The 19,075-nt window shown below is 41.7% G+C and overlaps 1 protein-coding gene across 3 annotated transcripts in view; it reads right to left on the minus strand.

Annotated features, from left to right (window-relative positions):
• Positions 1 to 9,269: 9,269 nt before the first annotated feature.
• The window catches only part of SLC7A2 (solute carrier family 7 member 2), a 72,867-nt gene continuing 63,061 nt past the window's right edge, over positions 9,270 to 19,075 (minus strand). For all 3 annotated transcript variants that reach the window (XM_030831867.2, XM_030831856.2, XM_060291568.1), the window contains exons 9-12: positions 17,669 to 17,874; positions 16,489 to 16,655; positions 15,651 to 15,759; positions 9,270 to 13,524 (exon numbers count right to left, since the gene is read on the minus strand). In XM_030831867.2, the coding sequence (XP_030687727.1) occupies positions 13,328 to 13,524; positions 15,651 to 15,759; positions 16,489 to 16,655; positions 17,669 to 17,874 (679 nt within the window). In that variant the 3' untranslated portion in view covers positions 9,270 to 13,327. The remainder of the gene's footprint in view (positions 13,525 to 15,650; positions 15,760 to 16,488; positions 16,656 to 17,668; positions 17,875 to 19,075) is intronic.

The following is a 19,075-nucleotide window of genomic DNA, read 5'->3' on the forward strand; positions in this document are numbered from 1 at the left end:
GCCAGGGGAGGCGGCGGGCGAGGGGCGGGCGCCTGGGACGCCGCAGCTGGAGGATTCGGTTTCATGAGGAAGAACAGATTTGGGGGGAAAGTTTGGGGATTTTCCTTTTTTAAAATATTCTATGTGTAATGTAACCTCTCCTGCCCCCTGGCGGAGCCATGAAGCGCTGCGCTTTTTCCCGGCGCCGAGGGCGAGGGCGAAATGTCAATGATAGCAGCCACTCATCGAGTTCCCCCAACGCTCTGCGTTTCACGAAATTTACCGACTTCAGGCAGGCCCCGCGCAATCCTGCGGGTACTGATGGGGTCACATTTAACCGTAGCTGTCCAAACATCACCAGCGCTCTGCCCACCAGCTCAAGTGCAGCTATAATGCTCTGTCTGTAAAAAGCGCCCCTTAAGTATTTCTCTTCATTCCCAGCAGGTCTCTCACTGGCTCTCACTAACAAGACCACTGCCCTCGGTTGTCCCGGCTCTGCACCGAGCCCTGTACCTGCTGGACACGGCGTCTGTCTTGCAGCTGAGACGTGAGAGCCCTGGGGCTTCAGTGGGGAGGCTGCTCTGCCTTCAGAGGGGCCCACGGCAGGCCAACTTCTTCCCCGGTGCCTGGAAGAGGTTTTGGAGAAATTTCTCCTTCCTCTTTTATTCAGAAGTCCCATTGCCCTACATACGACTCGATTAAGCGTTCAGGAGGGACTGTGCCAGAAAACAGATCCAAGCTGGAGCGTCAGGGGCCCCTCCGGACTCCGAGAAATTGACACCTTGGCTTTCCCTCTTGTGCTGGGGCCTGGGGTTCTGTCTGCAGCTCCTGTCCCTCACTCCACACGCCCCCACGTCCTGCGGGCTCTCCCTGCCGGCTATGAGTCAAGGCCGCCGCACTTTGCCATCATCCCTCCCTCCTCGCCCCGGCTCACGATGTTACCGTCTGTCATCAGCAAGGGGTCACAGCCTCCTGGTTGGTCTCCCTGCCCCTCCTTCTTGCGCCTCAATCCATTCTTTCTCCAGCTATTAGACTGATCTTCAAATGCAACTCTCAAAAAACTCTAACCCAACTAAAAACCCTTCAAAGGCTCTCCAACAAGGCTCCCGCTACAGAGTTCTCCGGCCCCGGGGCTGGGAGGTGGAGGCATCTACAGCTCCCCGGTCCTGCCCTTCACACCAACAGCACGCTCCCAGCGCCCTCGGCCCAGCGCCCGCGGGGGTCCACTGCTCCTGCTGCCCCCTCTGCCGCCAAGAGTCCCCTTCCTCCTTCCACCACCTGCCTGCCCTCTCGCCACCCCCAACCCCTGGCCGAGCTCATCCTACAAGGCTCAGCTCAGACCTCACCTGCTCCGGGCAGGGCTAAGCACTTCCCTAGTACAAATACTTCATGGTAGCAGCTGCAACAAAATGCAGGACTTAGCGGTGAATCTGGCTGTGCTTCTTTCTCCTGCACCCTCCTGAGTTCAAGGGCAAACAATGCGTCTTATTAAATTTTGCATCTACCACCAGTTTCTGGAAAGTAATACTCACTAATTAGGAACTTACCGTGTTCCACACAGAGCATAAAACCCCCAACATGCATTTCTTGTTCCTTGTATCAACAACAAACCTACAAGGGAGGCTGTGTGGTTAGTTTCAGCCCCACTTTATGGATGAGGCGGCCCAAAGGCAGACTGGTAGGAAGTCTTAATCCAGGTTTTGTCTGACACCCATGTCTCTGGGTCGAACCCTCACTCTACTGGTTAAAATGAGCTGTTGAAATCACTAGAAGTGAAAGCTTTCCAACAGGGCCCCCTGACCATAAAGTCACTCCTCAGAAACTCCCAAGACGGGAGGCAAGTCCTTTGTGACTTACCTGATAGGCTTGATAACAGAGAGCTAAGATGGCAAAACAGCCAGGTGGACGGAATTGCAGCCCATTCCACGGAGAGAGGGAACACACAGTCTGTTCCACCCTTTGAAGGAGTCGGGAGGAGTAGGTGGCTGCCGTAGAAGTAGCCGTGAAAAGAAAACAGCCAAAATTGTAATGAATCCTTAAAAGCTGAACGCAGGCTGGCGTGAACATTTCGAATCCTCGGGAGCCTCAGACACAAGGAGAGCCCAGAATCCTTCAGCAGCTCTTTCCCACAAGCCTCTGCTGCTTGTTTACTAGAGAGAGAGAGAGAGAGACAGAGAGAGAGAGAGACCAAAAGGCACCACATATGAAGAGAGTTGACATTAATGAGGGTTGCACTCAGCTACTCCACCTGTGTTTCCTTTTATTTCAAAAAGACCTTTTTTTTCAAAATTAATTAATCCATTAAAAAATAGTTTAAACCACCACAGAACTATATAGGACAGGAAATGATAAAAATAATAAACATACCCTTCCATGTCCCCGACGCTTCTAGCTATAAAGTATTTCATGGTAATGATGCACCATAGTTCAAATGTTGCTCCTGTTTATAGATACTTTGGTTGTTTTAAAAAACTCCTTTACAAAAAAATGCTGCAATAACTGTCCTTATCCAGATAGCTTTATGCCCATGAGTATTTCTATAACACAGATACGTAGATAAAAATGAAATTATTCAGCCAAAGCCATGATATTCAGCAATTTTGATTAATGCTGCCAATTCAACAAAGCTGTTCCTATTTACAACCAATTCTGCTTTCTTTGGGAGCCCATGAGCCTACGCATCTCTTCCCACCCACCAGTCCTGGACGTGACTAATCTATTCAATTTTAACAACCTGGGAGGGGGGATCTCATTATGCTATTTCAATTCCTATTCCTTTTATTACTATTGAGGATGGGCATCTTATGTTTTTATTAGCCATTTGTATTTGAAAATTGAGTTCTTTTTCTTCTTGCCTTACTATAGTAGAATCTTAATATGTTCTGGATAATAAGCTCTTGGGTGTTATATATACCGCAGACTTTTCTCCTAATCCTTTGCTTGTGTTTTAGTTTTGCTAATGGTGCCTTTCTTTAAGAAATACAACAAATGTTTAGCAATTACATTTTTCAGTAATTTTTTTCATGGCATCTGGGTTTTAGATCCCCTTAGATGGACCTTCTCTGCCACAAATCAGCAAATTACGTGTTCTATATTTTCATCTAAAACTTTTACAATTTTGTTGGTCTGTTTAGTCTTTAAATCCATCTGTCATGTTTTGGTTTTGGTTCACAAATTACAAATCTAATTTTATGTTTATGTTTCCAACCGGATGATGAGTGGCACATTATCATTTGTTAAATGATTGGTTCTTTTCCCATCTTTCTGAATTGACTTTTAGTGTGTATTAAATTATACACAAACATGGGTCTGTTTCAGTTTTGTCTATTTTATTCTATTGATCTTTTTATCTATACCTATAGAAACACCACACTGCATTAACTGGTACTGATTTATAGTATGTTTTATTATTTGTTTGGACAAGGGATGCCCCCATCATTGATCTTATGTTAATTATGCTTGTACATTTTCTCTTCCAGATGAAGTTTGAAATCACTTTGTTAACCTTCATAAAAACTTTGTGTTTTGATTATGATTGCATCGAATTTATATTTGGGGGAAGAATGGTCATATTCACAATATTAAGTCTTCCTATCCCAGAATGTGTCATAAAGTTATATATATTTCCATTTGTTCAAATCTATTTTTATGTCCCCATTATATTCTATAATTGGTGAATGCTGGTATTAGGACAACAATTTTGAAATTCTGTAATCCCAAGCCTGCATTCTTAAGTGTATTTTGTGTCAAATACACTTTAGCTAAATTTGGGCTACCTATGTGTGTGTGTGTATGTGTATAGACATGTGTGTGTAGTTACTAGTTAAGTTATAGTTAAGCACTTATATAGTTATAAACACAGTTATATTTTTTCCATGTAAGTCTTATTTGTTAATTGTTAAACTTAGTTCTTATTTTTACTTGCTTATGTATTTGTTTTACTATTATGAATGAAATTTTCCCCCATTATATTTTCAAATTGGTTAACTGGTATATAGAAAATAATTTTGGAATTGTATTTTCCCAAACTTCTGTCACATATACTTTAGCTAAATTTACATGTCTAAACTTATCCTAGGTCTGTGTTATGGTCTGAGTTGTGTCCCCCCACGTCCCCCCAAATTTAAATGTTGAAGTCCCTCACGGACATAGAGAACAGACTTGTGGTTGCCAAGGGGGAGGGAGGTGGGGGAGGGATGGAGTGAGAGTTTGGGATTAGCAGGTGCAAATTATTACATATAGGATGGATAAACAATAGGTCCTACTGTATAACACGGGGAGCTATATTCAATATCCTGGGATAAACCATAATAGAAAAGAATATAAAAAAGGATGTACATATATATATATAAGTGAATCACTTTGCTGTACAGCAGAAATTAACACAACATTGTAAATCAAATATACTGCAATAAAAAAAATCGATGTTGAAGTCCGAACCTCTAGTACTTTAAAATGTGGTAAATTAAAGAGGTAATTAAATAAGAGTAATTAAAGAGGTAATTAAATAAAATGAGGTCATTAGGGAGGATCCTAAACCAGTATCACTGGTATTCTTATTTTTAAGAAGAGGAAACTTGGATATAGACACACACACAGAGGGAAGATCGTGTGAAGATTCTGGGAGGAGACAGCCATCTACAGGCCAAGGATCTGGGCCTCAGGAGACGCCAACCCTGCTGACATCTTAATCTCTGACTTCTAGCTTCCAGAACTGTGAGTAAATACATTTCTGTTGTTTAAGCCGCACAGTCTGTGGTACTTCGTTATGGCAGCCCTAGGAACTAATGCAGTCTGTTGGGATGGGAGCGAGGGTTACAAGAGATATAGGGGCTTTCCAGGATTGTCACAAGGCTTACTATCCTTGAATGAGACAATCACAAGATGCCTCCAAATTTGAAAAATGAAACTGCCAAGGTTGTATTTTTTATAGGTTGTATTTCACTAAAAAATCCATCTGCTTTGTCTCTAGGGTGAGAAGGAATTTTATTATTAGATTCTCTGTTTGCGTTCATCTTCTCCATTCTTTCTCCAACAATTGCTGTAACATTGGCCAATTAAAATAAGCATTGCCTTACAGCTGTAAGTCAAATACTACTTGAAGCCTGGTTTCCTAAAGCATGATCACTTTTTGTATGCTTGTGTTTGGTCACCGTAATGGACCCTCTTATTCAGTCTAAATAGTTTTCAGTTGACCTCTTGGGTTTTTAGATAAACGATCATATAACCTGCAACAGCCAGTTTTTCTTTCTTTCTTAACGGATGCCTGTCTGCTCCGTCCAGCACACTCTTACACTGGCCTCTAGTGTTTGCAGTCCACTGACCCCCCAACCTCATGAAGCATGGGGTGGCTCAGTGATGGAACAAAGCAGGGGGTCCAAGCCTCCCGTGAATCATCAGCAACTTCCTGATGCTGGAAAAGAGGAGCTGACGACACAGAACCAGCCTCTTAAAAACAGCCTTTAAGTGTTGAATCATTATGTTGTATACCTGAAACGAACATAATAGTATGTGTCAAAAAATAAATAATTGAAAATGAAAATAAAACTGCGTCCAGGGAACCACTGTCGTACTTGGGAGGGCACAGCTTTATCCTAGCGACAGTGCGTCATCACCTCTCTCCAAAGAGCAAGGGCAGCAGCCCCTGGCATTGGCTTAACAAATGGAGACTTGGAGAGAAAAGGGGAAAATAGCAGAAGGAGAAGCAAAAATCAGGAAATGGGAGAGCGAGATCTCCCGGTGTGATGCAGGGGTGGGGAGCAGGCTGCGCTTATAGACTTACGTCTGTAGAAACACATTTCTTTGTGTGTGTGTGTGTGTGTGTGTGGTACGCGGGCCTCTCACTGTTGTGGCCTCTCCCATTGCAGAGCACAGGCTCCGGACGTGCAGGCTCAGCGGCCATGGCTCACGGGCCCAGCCGCTCCGCGGCATGTGGGATCTTCCCAGACCGGGGCCCGAACCCGTGTCCCCTGCATCGGCAGGCGGACTCCCAACCACCGCGCCAACAGGGAAGCCCTAAGGTGATTTTTTAAATTAGCGTTTAAGGTTTGAGCAGGCGCTAACTTTAGTGGTTTAAATATAGCTCTGAGAATCTCATTCTAGTATAAATGCTAGACATTTTCGATGCTCTCAGATCCACTCATCAAGAGACACCATGGAGTAAGGTAAGGATCCCAGAACCCTGGTCTACTTAAAATGGGCCAAGAGAAATTACTCTCCTAGCTCCAGGATATGGCATGCTGTAAAGACGTTCCACCTGTTGGCTAGTTACGAGAACCTCCAAATGGCTAGGGGAAGACAGACAACTATCAGCTAAAATGTAAATGACTCGAAAACCTCCCTCCTCTCCTTTCTTTACTCAGTGGTGTCCTCCTTCCTGCTTCAACAGTCCTGTGCCTATTTGCTTTCTCCTGCTTACTTGCTCTAAATGCTCACTTTTTGAAAAGCATCTGCTGTCAGTCATTCACAAGTTGGGCCAATTTTAGTCAATGTTCCAAGAATGTTGACATTTTAAGTCTGATTTCTTCCAGGGCAGTGAAGCTCTTGGTTTTTGCTTGAAGAAATATCAGGCATTAGTGAGTGGATGGGGGAAGATCCTGGAGACCTGGAGACTCAGCCTCTGGGGAACCCCAGAAATCTGAATCCTGAGGATGCTGTGGTCCTTGTAGGTTAGGGAATGCAGAGCCCAGAAATGAGCTTGCTCTCCATCATGGAGATTTGGCCCTACCCTGAGCTGTATGGTTCTCCTGGGTAGGGAAGTCTCTGTCTTGTGTTTCTATCTTCATGTTGACTGCTCCAGTCTTAGTAGAGAGTAACAGGGATTCTTTACCAGAGACTATGACTTTTGGAATCTCTGATACCTAAAAATATCAAAGAGTTGGCTGTGAATCTGTTACTAAGAAAGGTTCAGGTAAGTAAATCAGTATTGAGCTGAGTTTCTTTCCAGACTGTTTCACCCATACTTTGACCTACTTTAAAAGACAAGTTGAGATAATGTGATAATGGTTATTTTATGTCCTTTGAGAATTTTTTGGAGATATTTTCTGGGATGAATGAATCACTCTTTCCACACAGACAGATGGGGACTTACCAGCACAGTCAGCAATCTACTGGCTTCCTAAACTGGAAGTCTATCAGTGGCCTTCTTTAAAGAACACTAAGGAGATGGTGTTCCTATCTCCAGAAGTTCCTGGCTGGACCCACAGCCCGACAACTGGGGTCTTGTCATCCCAAGACCCCACTCAACAGAGGCAGCTATAGTTGCTCACACTTTGCAGCCTGATCCCATGGTGCCAGCACAGAGGCGGGGCCTCAAAACCTAGTTAACAATACTAATCAGCCAACAAGTAGCTAAATTAGGTTTTAGGCTTCTATTTGGGAACTACTTTGCCGTGTTAGCTTGGTTTTCAATGCAGGCTAAATTGATACTAAAGCTTATTCAATTCACCATGGTGTTCCCTCCAATTTATAAAAGCCAATAGCAATTAAGTGTGTACACAATGACATTTCAAAATTAAACAAGCTAATTTAGGAGATGTGCAATTTTAAGTAACTTAGAGCCACGTTAGAAAACTCTTTGACTCCTCCCTCCCCATCAAAGGGTAAAGAGGGCTGAAGTTGGTAAATATTTATTCACTATACCGTACAAAATTTCTGTTAGTTATACGTAACTGATCGCCAATTACTAAAAGCTATGATTTGGTCGGAAGAATATCGATGGGCTTCTTTTTTTTTTTTTTTTTTTGCGGTACGCGGGCCTCTCACTGTTGCGGCCTCTCCCGTTGCGGAGCACAGGCTCCGGACGCGCAGGCTCAGCGGCCATGGCTCACGGGCCCAGCCGCTCTGCGGCATGTGGGCTCCTCCCGGACCGGGGCACGAACCCATGTCCCCTGCATCGGCAGGCGGACTCTCAACCACTGAGCCACCAGGGAAGCCCCTCGAGGGGCTTCTTGCAGACAAAAGCAATGTCAAAGAGATTGGTCCATTAAATAAATGGCAGTTGAAGTGGTAGGATCTCAGGTGTGTGGTCCTGGGGTGGCATGCTTCAGGCGCAACTGATATTATTTGGAATGTGCCATGAGGATTGAGTATATGTGGAGACATCTCTTTTATTTTATAGGACGGTATTCATACGGTAGGCTGCCAGGTGAATATCCTCAACAGTAGATTTGTTTCCATTTAGATTGTACTATTGATATATTTCTGAGCTGTAAAGCTTCCTAAATAAAAAGGCAGTTTAAATTAGGTAAGTGTGAAATGTATGCTTTTGGTAGGTGAGATACATATGCATACCACACTATTATAAGTCGTATTAAAATTTATTTTAAAAATACATGGTCATGTTAGAAAGCATATTTTACAGTGGTAAAGCAGCAGCAGTTTGTATTCATTACAAATTCTAAAAAATAATCCAACTTTATAAGTAATAAGGAACACTGATTATCATTAAAGACATTTAAATTTAAAGTTACCTACTACACAAAAAAATCTCTATATTCGCCCAAGACCAATGTATCTGTTGGTTTTTACAGACATAGAATTTCTGCAGGGCTTTAGGCCCTATCAACAGCTTCTATTAAGTACAATGATAACAAAATAAAGCAATGAAACAATTGGGCACCAAAGATGAAGAGCCTGTTAACCAGGCACGGGCCAGAGAAACCTGTCCTGTTGGCAACACAAGGTTCTTCACCAACTGAGCCGAGGCCCACGCACTTTCCTGCCCAAGGCTCTTAGTGCTGGTGCAGAAACTGCAGTGGTGCCAGTTCCAGGAAGCAGCCATCCTTTCCATGAGTCATAGAGGTTCCTTGGTCCTTATCATTTACCTTGTACTCATGGGCTATTTGGGGCTGAAATTAAGGACCCCCAACTACCTTAGTTTCATGTGAAGTCTTTCACTTCCTATCCTACCCTGTCATCACAAGCCCCCACCAACGGGGTAGCTATAGACGCTCATACTTTGCAGTCTGCCTGACCCAGGGTCTTGGTTATGAACCCCGTGGAGCTGCTGTCAGTGGTCAGTGAAGGCTCTTTAAGGCCAGAGATTATGGCAGTGGCTTCAGCCGTGATGAATAAAAGCGAAGATAGTGCTCCCAGCAAACAGGGTTGCCATTGGGTTGAGCCATAACAAAATGCATTTGAAATGAACATGACTAAACTGTGTACATACGAACAATAATGAATGTTATGGAAACCAACCACTAAACCAACAACAATAACAGATCAGGCCTCTCAAAATTCAGAAACCAGAAAGCCATTAAAAAATGTTTAAATATGATATACAAGGAGATAAAAAAAAAAAACTCAGCTAAACAACAAAGTCAAGCAACCTCATTTTCACATCTACGTGTCTGAAAAATGACCTGTGATGGCATGAGTTCCTACATGAACTTTGGTACTTCTTCCCTTGATATTTTAGGACAAGTTAGAAAACGTAGGTAGAAAATATACAGAGAAGGCACTATTTTGGCACTAGTCAAAAACCAAAAACAAACCAAAAAACCCAGTTAATCACAACCCCCCAAGAAATTCACACTAATCATGTGAATATTAATATTCCATGATGCATACTCTAAACCCAATCCTTTAAAATTCTGTGGACATTGTGTTTTTAGTTTGAATTGTACTGTCGCTTGAAGCACATCAGGAGAAGCCCAGACAGAGAGCATCAGAAGCAACATCACAGGTAAGTCAGAGTTGGAATCTTGGCACAATTTTATCATGTGGTTTATAATCTCAGAATGTGCTGATCTAAGAGGAAAAAAAGCTAAGACTAACCTGCTCCCTCTGGCACTACCAGCATTGGCGGGCGATTACTTTTCCTTATTCTCCCTGCATTCAAATATGTTTCGAAAATAGTTTGGTAAATACAAATTCTAATTCAAAAGATTTTAACGTCTACCTGTAAATACCCAGGACTTAGAAGATATTTTGGCTAATATTTAAAATAAAAGAAGTTTAAAAATCTTTTATTCAGAAAAATTTGAAGAAGACAGGCCCTTGTCTTTTAAAGGAAGGTAGTTCTGAAACATATTTTCTACCAAGTGTGGTTGATGACAGTAAAGTTTTATAGATATCATCATTAGTTTTTCATTAATGTATATAATACCTCAAATGATGTTTTGGTCTTTTCTTGATAGTCATCTCTGGGGAAAATGTGATTAAGCAGTATACATCAGAAGTTCTAAATTTTCTCATAAATACTTTTTAAACTTGGATTTGCATAGCTACCTAGTTAAATGTAGGGTAGGCATGGCCTTTGTATGTTATTCACAAATCATCTTTCTTTTTTAAGAGTATAAAATAAAGGTGCTATTATTAAAGTCTTTCACTGAGAATGTTCAGAGAGCATATTTCCTAGGGCAAAAAAGAAAGGTAATTCAAGCTGTTTTTACTCAGTCACAATTAAGAGAACGTATATGTATTTTTTAATTTCTGAAAAGGACTTTATATAAGTGTGACTGATTACTAGTAAAACCTGTACAGAACATTTTGGCAATCCTAGGAAAGTAAAAACAAAATTTTGTTCAAAAGGTTATAAATTCAAATGCAGGGACAGAGAGGTGATAAAAGACCTGGTAGTACTGGCTTTTCCTAATAAGCACAAACCAAGACAGAAATGTCAGAAAAGGTGCAGCAGAAGCAATAAACAGAAATCCCCCAATGCCCCCGCCCCCAACTCCATTTCAGATTATAACGCTCCCGGTATGATGTACCAGACTTCAGTGATTTCATATTAGAAACATTATAAATATATCTTTCTTAAAGAATCTATCTATAGAAAATATTACACATATAAAATTGCTATATATTTCAAAATAGTTTAAAACCTAAAAATTTTGCATAAGCATACCTATCAATATAAAACATTATTTTTCCTCCATCAGTTGGGTTTTTAAAATCTAGACAACAGTATTATTTCCAAACCCCATCCTAAACCCAGCTGACTTCTACACTGACATTTGAAATATACACACACATATATATACGTGTATCTGTACACACTCACACATACATACGAACATACATTTGAGTTTTCACAGAAAAAAAGCATAGTCACTGACAAAGCATCTTTTCATAGATATTTGTATTTGTAAAGTGTTTCAAGGTAGAAAAATAATTTTTAACTAAATTCTGCTCCTAATTGAACACAGTGGGCATAATAGTTTTAGCTGCCTGTCATGTTCTAAACAAATTTCTTGATATTGTTACAGTAAAAGTTTTAATATTCACATATGAAATTCTTCATGTTCCCTGTGTGAAGGGCCTGTTCTAGGATGATTTCAGAAAAAAAGGCTTCTCAGTATACGGCAAATAACAGCAAGGACTTATGATTAGGTCCACAGTGCTTACAGAAATACTTTACCCCTTGCATAGCCAACTCTTCCTCTCCAGTAAAACATGCAGCTTCAAAGAATTCTGGGCTTCAGATTTTACCGTGTGCACCCTGGAAATTGTGGAATGTTAGTACTGAGTCCTATGTCAGAGATGCTACAACACTAGCAGCCAGAAACCCAGGCCTTCTACCTGTTTATTGGATATTTAATCACAATAAACTCCTCAACAATCATAACTTGCTTTTTAATGAAAAAAATAAAGTGACATCTCTTGGAAAAGCTGTCAGAAAATAAATGTGTTCCTTGCCTTTGGAGTAAGCTGGTCACCTGGGCTTGATAATGTTCTTCCTGGAAATAGAACCCATACATATGTAAGTGTTTAGACTCAGTCTCATCTAGTGAACCATATAATTATTTGTAAGAAAAATAATTAATGAGAAGCAAAACACACTGCAGATAAGTAGTCCACTATTAGAGAACCCTATTAAGTAAAATACAGTAATTATAGAATCTTACATTTAAAAACAAACTATTTACTCATACAAAGGTTATTGTGTTTCTATGGCTTTAATTCAATTTGGTTAATTTTTCAGCTTGACGTTTTAAACGATCATGTATTTTACCAAAATATTCTATTCCCCGACCACTGATGGGTTTTTGTAGCATACTAGAGCTTGTATCAATAGGTTTAGTGTGGTCATTTAAAAATAAATGAAATAAAAAGTGCTAAACAATTTATGGGATGGGGGAAGAAAAACATCCCTGTTTCCAAAAGAAACATCAGAGGCAAATTAGATCTGAACCCCTAAAATTGGGTCAAATGCCCTTTAATAACCGAATAGGCACTTTAAAATCAGAATAGGGGAATTTTCGTTCCTTGTATCCCTTCATTTTTTCCTTCTTTTTTGCATATAGTAGAAAGAGAATTTGCTACTGAGTTAGAAAAAAAAGTTGAACTGTGATTGTTTATTAAGTAATGGAAAAAAGTATGAATCATTCCACCAATTGTGTGATCTGGGAGATTCTACTGGCTTATTTTAACTGACTTTTAAAACAGGGGTGCTTGGGGTCTACTTGTCCAAGCACAAGTCTACTCTGATCTTCAAACATCTCCTCATCTTTGCCACTTACATGAGCTTCCTGCCCATGGGGACCGCGCTCACTCTCTAGCACAAAGGGTCCCAAGTAGATCACACTACCTCTCCCAAGCCTCTGACTGGACTGGGACAGGGCAGGGGGGAATATATCATTCACAGAAGGTGAAGGCCTCACATTTGAGGACCACTGTTCTCAAAGAAGACAGCAGTTCAAAGGGGTGCCTGACATCTGATGACACAGAGGGCCACTCCTGCCCTGCGCAGCCCGGCAGACACGAACACTCCTATTGGCGAAGGTTTTAGCAAACTGTCACACCTCACGGAAGAAAAATCTGTACTAAAGCCACTGCTGGCATTTGTAAGTTGTAGAAAAGGCTCATTTCCTATCCCCTCCTCTTACTCCAGACCAATGACAGACACTGTGATGGGTAAATGCATTTTTAGCATGTTCTAACTTGACATTAATAAAGCCTAATAAGGAAAAGCAACAGCTATTTCCCCAACCACACCCAGCACATACAAAATATTTTTCTATTCCGTGATTATCTCCATTTCAGTATGTGCAGTATATGCTACCGATTAATGACAACACTGGAAAAATGCAATACAATAATAGTAAAACACCAACAACTTTTAACATTGATATTCCCCAACATATACAAACATACACACACACACTCCCACAGTCCCACTATTTGGGGGACATTCATCACCGAGGAGCGAGCTCAGGGTGTTTTCCCTGGATGCATAATTCACCATCTGAGGAGGTGCTGTCCAGGCGAGTAAGTATAAATTAGGGTGAACTGTGTCTGCAGCAAACCGATGACAACCTAGCATGACGATGACGTCCGTCATGGTTCACTCCATGTAGGATATGTACGTGAAGACTGTGGACCAGCTCTGCTCGTGCAGGTACTAGCATTCACTTGTCTTTTCATGGAATATGAAAGGTAAACTCAGGTTTCTTTGGTGATGGTCATTTGCTTGAATGGCAGATTTTTCTTCTGTCGCTGCATTAATGTTGTCTGAATAAATATCTTCATCATCATCGTCATCCCTCGAATTACCCTCCAGGCTGTGTCTAATGCCATAAGCGAAGTAAATCAGGAAGCCTTTTAGAGAAAAAAAATCAGTGTCTTAGGTGTGTCAGAAAATGGCTGTTTGTATATGGAAAATTTAATACAGAACTTAATAGTGCCTTTTGCCTTCTCTTTCTGTGCTGTTTTAGAAGGACGGAATGCAAGTACAGGATATCCCATAAAAGGTCCCTGACAAACATCTTCCCAATAGAATGTGCTTCTTCCTTTTTAACCTGCAATCTTTATATGCATGTTTTTTCAATAAATATTTTTCATTTGTTTATGTAGAAAAAAAATTTTTTTACTTTCTCAACACTCAACACTACACTAAACAAAAGGATCTGTGGGGAAAAATCTCATATACATCCCCCAAAACAAGTGGCGGGTTAACAAAGACACAGTCAGATATTTTGGAAAGCATGCCCTGTGTGAACAGGGGACACGGGTGTGCCTTACACACGTTACTGTCACCAGGAGAGGATGAAAAACTGTGTACTAGGCCAACTGTTTATTATCAGCCACGCTGACTGGGGATCAGAGGGAAATGTTTGAAGTATTCTCGCAAGATATGTAGGCATTTTGCTGTATTGTAGCTATATTTTAAAAAATTGGTTGAGCGTTTTGGGTTGATGTGAAATGCATTATAATTTTCCCATGTAAAATCATGGGAAGCAGGCTACCAATGAGTATTTTGGTAAGTCCAGTTATTAGGAGTGATTCTATTTCCTCTCGTGTCCTTCGAGGTTTGAAGATCCAACCTTCCTTGTCCTCCAATAAAGGTACTGTTATCACCATTTTACAAAGAAACTGAGGCACAGAAGCAGGGGTATAACATGGCCTAGGTGACACAGCTAATACATGGCAGGGGTGGATTGAAACGTGGAGAGTCTGGCTCTGTAGTTCATGCTCTTCACCAAGGTCAAGTACATGATTAAACCTCAGTGAGCTACGACTTGAAGAAAGAAGCAGTGGCTTTTGGAAAGGCAGGAAGGGTAGAGAAGCTCTCCACCAGATTACAAAGAGATTCTTCTGGGCTCAGAGTAGGGGAGAGAGTGCTATGGTCCTGTTCCCCGGGGGGTTGGGCTCAGCTTCCTGGCAGCACCTGGGGAGGTGGCGAGATCACAAAGGAATGGCTTTGTGGTACATTATGGAGGGCAGAGCCGACGGGCAAGTGATTCCCGTCAGGATCCTGGCCCTGATGCAACAGAGCCACCTATCAGAAGTGGCCACAGTGACAGAGAGAATACTCCAGAGTAACCTGCGTGGAGGGATAGCCTTTGATGCACCCCAATTCCTTGACACAGTGTCAGATCCCCCAAATATGGGCAAAACTCTAGTGTGGGGATGGGTGGGGATGGGCAAAACTGACCAGGTTAAATCTCCTATCAACTCAAGTGGGTTGGTGGCTTGAGACTGAAAGTAAGTTAATTTACAGCCACAAAAGAGATTCATTCGTTCATAATAAGAGATTCATTCTTATTAAGCCAATGGGAGGACTGTCAAAAAGCATCAACTCTCAAACTCCTCAGGCCACCAAAACCAATGCAGACTTAGCTCTCATTTCTCACTGATGCACCTTTCAGCCACTTCAGTTCATATTTTTAAAGACAGTTGGTGCTCAGTGCTTCAGTTACAACAAAGTTAAACTCTTCATTTCTAAGTCAATCTTCACATAGGAAACTGAAGAAGTCATGATGGAGAACAGTGCAGAATAGATATAAATAAGCTCACTTATGTTATTTAATGCCAAATTCCACCCCAAGGCATTCTGGTATCAGAAAAGAAATTTCTTGATATAAGCACATTCAAAATGTTGCCAGAAATCCACTGGTACTCTGGAAGGAACTGGCTTTGGAATCAGACTCTAGGGCTGCCATTTGCAATTTAGATCCCTTGACTTTTAGGGGCTTCATTTTTCTCACTCAAGAAGTTAGAAAAAATAGGACCTGTAGAGTTTTACAGGGCTACTGGGAGAACTGAATTTTCCAAAAGCATCTGGAAAAGTAAGCACTCAGATGTTCTAAAAATTGGGAAAGGAAGAAACTGAAAAAAAGTCTTTATTTCTAGGAAGGGGGAGTGGATGCATTTCTCTAATCACAGTGCATGACATTGGAAAAAGAGAGCCCACGTTCAGAAAGCAAAAACATTAAAAGACCTACCAAGCGCCATCCAAATGCTAAATCTGATCCAGGTGTCTGCACTCAACTGGACCATCAAGTAAATGTTCACCAGGATGCTGAAGGCTGGCAAAAATGGTAAGAATGGAACCTAAGGGGGGAAATATCTTCTTAAATATACTCAAATTTTGAAAGCACATTCCCCAAATTATTTCGACATGGTGGCAACTAATTTGACATACATACTTTCACACTGTGTCAGTAAGTTTATATTCTCACAAAAAGGACAACCTGAATAAAGGCCACTCATCTTGAGAATACTAAAAGGAACACCATATTTCACATTGTTTACTGCAGCCCAAAGCAACAGAGGATTTATCCAGCCCGCTAACACCTGCATCATCACCAAGATGCGATTGGTTTCAAGGTTTCGTTTACTTTAGGGTGTACCGGTTTAGTTCAGATATCAACAGGGCATGCCTCTGGAACTGGCTACTCATGGTATCTCAGGGGGATCCTACTCTTAGTTCAAATGGGACAAGATAATTTCACTTGCAGTGGAAGGGCTTTTGGTGGAAATAATCTTCCTGGGAGGGTACTGAATTTCCAAAATAAAATATTCTAGTTATTCTTCTGACACTTCAGAATATCGGACAAGAAATTCGTTTACTATTATATAGAATAATGTGATAGGGGCACATTCAAGTTTTTGAAAAGAATACTTTAGACAAAAAGGAGCATCTCAAAGAATTGTGACACTCTTGTTCATTGGTTAACGTCATCGGAAGTGCTTTTTTTTTTAAAGAAACAATTCACAAAAACTAACGTACGAGAGAAAATGTGCATAATATTTAGGATCTCCAATCCTCATGACACGTACCATAAAGGCTACTTTTTGCTGATTCTGAGGCTGCCTCCAAATGATGAGCACAATGGCAACGCAGAGAACAAGCAACAGCACAAGAAGAGCGAGGCTCCACGCTTCCAGCCTGGCAATCGTGTGGACTCCGTGCGTGGTCAAAATACTCAGGCCCAAAATGAGAAATGCTGCAGAGGTGACAGGTTCGGGAAACAAAATCAGCACACGCCCTTCACTCAGACCCCTATGTTCAAAGAGTCTATTTTGATAAGACATCAAGTTCTTTCTAGATCTGCTCTGCCAAATACTAAAATTCTTCATTTTTATTCTGGGAAGAAATGGCTAATTTCCCTGATTTAAGAAACACAGCTCGCTGACTCATGACTGTCTCCCCTTAGAAGCCAGCCTCCCCTCTGGGCACTACCATCTTGCCTTTCGGCTCATGGGCTACAGTCTCAGATGAGATCACGTGGATTGATGGGATGTTGTCCGGGGTGGCTACTTCCCTTTTTTCAAATGGGAAAAGCAGGTCTGTTCATGTTCAGCTGTTGTAAACACTGACTGTTTATGTAAACAAATAATATATGATCTGCACCTTTTCTCCCTATTTCAGAGAGCGACATCACCGCCCACCCACCCTTCTCTGACCATCAAGTCTGCATTAGGGGTCCCTCCTACGTGCTCTCAGAGAAACCTGTACTGCTCTTAGCTTGCCGCCAACAGTCCTGTTCTGCAAAACCCAGTGAGAGCAAGGACCATCCCTCTTGATATCCCAAGTACCCAGCAGAGTTCTGGCCACACTAATGATGCTCAATAAGTGTTCCTGAAAACATGCATGATTACGTAACTGTGGGTGAGCAAACAGGATCTGCTACATTGCCTCGCAGTCTCCTTGGGTCTCCGTTCAGTTATTGCCAGGTGTACTTTGCTTCACACAGGAAGCACCCTCGCAGCTGACAAAATGGACCAATTTTGTACTTCTGCCACTCTCACCTTAGGGAATTTCTTCTTCAATTACCAAGATATAAGCAATTTATCCTGCTAATATAGAGATGAGCTCAATGACCAGTGACCAGTTAGGTTCAAATTTCAGGACTGAGGGTAGTGCTAACATATTCTTTCATCCTCTTTCACATCATACCTGCTCTACCTACATATACCTGCTGGGTCTTTATAATGTACACAGTTGAAGGGGACTTACCAAGGAATCCTACCAGAAAGCTCACGAGAGAAGCCGACTGTTTTGTGGGCAGAAGCGAGGGGCTGAAGAGGGTTCGCAGGCTGAAGCCCTGTCCTGGCGGCACAGTGACCTGGGACTCGCTTTTGGAGGCAGTGTTGGCACACGATCCCAGAGCTTCTTTCTCAGGACAATATTTGGGTTGCTCGTAAGATAAGCCAGGCTGGTACCTATTCCCAAATAAAGGCATGTGTCTTTATTCTCAACGGACACTTGGTCCAAATGAAACGAGCATCTGAAACTCTAAGAGAGACATTTCCATTCACAGCTGGTGCAGTAAATCCACACGTCTTGTGGCTGCAGCCCCAGAATGTACTGAAGCAAGCCACACACCTGCTCAGCAGAATATCTGCAGCAACTCTGAATTTCCTCTGATAGCCACTTGATTAGAAAGTTATGTACATTAGATGCCGAAGAGAGTTACATTTTTATTTTATTTTTTTAAACATCTTTATTGGGGTATAATTGCTTTACAATGGTGTGTTAGTTTCTGCTTTATAACAAAGTGAATCAGTTATACATATACATATGTTCCCATATCTCTTCCCTCTTGCGTCTCCCTCCCTCCCACCCTCCCTATCCCACCCCTCCAGGCTGTCACAAAGCACCGAGCCAATATCCCTGTGCCATGCAGCTGCTTCCCACTAGCTATCTACCTTACGTTTGGTAGTGTATATATGTCCATGCCTCTCTCTCGCTTTGTCACAGCTCACCCTTCCCCCTCCCCATATCCTCAAGTCTGTTCTCCAGTAGGTCTGTGTCTTTATTCCTGTCTTACCCCTAGGTTCTTCATGACATTTTTTTTTCTTAAATCCCATATAGAAGTGTTAGTATACGGTATTTGTCTTTCTCTTTCTGACTTACTTCACTCTGTATGACAGACTCTAGGTCTATCCACCTCATTACAAATAGCTCAATTTCGTTTCTTTTTATGGCTGAGTAATATTCCATTGTATATATGTGCCACTCTTCTTTATCCATTCATCCGATGATGGGCACTTAGGTTGTTTCCATCTCCTGGCTATTGTAAATAGAGCTGCAATGAACATTTTGGTACATGACTCTTTTTGAATTTTGGTTTTCTCAGGGTATATGCCCAGTAGTGGGATTGCTGGGTCGTATGGTAGTTCTATTTGTAGTTTTTTAAGGAACCTCCATACTGTTCTCCATAGTGGCTGTATCAATTTACATTCCCACCAGCAGTGCAAGAGTGTTCCCTTTTCACCACATCCTTTCCAGCATTTATTGTTTCTAGATTTTTTGATGATGGCCATTCTGGCTGGTGTGAGATGATATCTCGTTGAGAGTTACATTTTAAAGTGAGGCAAGTGTGACAACAGGATAATTATTCTGGAAGTATCTATGTCCAAA

Source organism: Globicephala melas, chromosome 21 (assembly GCF_963455315.2).
Source record: "Globicephala melas chromosome 21, mGloMel1.2, whole genome shotgun sequence".
Lineage (NCBI taxonomy): Eukaryota > Metazoa > Chordata > Mammalia > Artiodactyla > Delphinidae > Globicephala > Globicephala melas.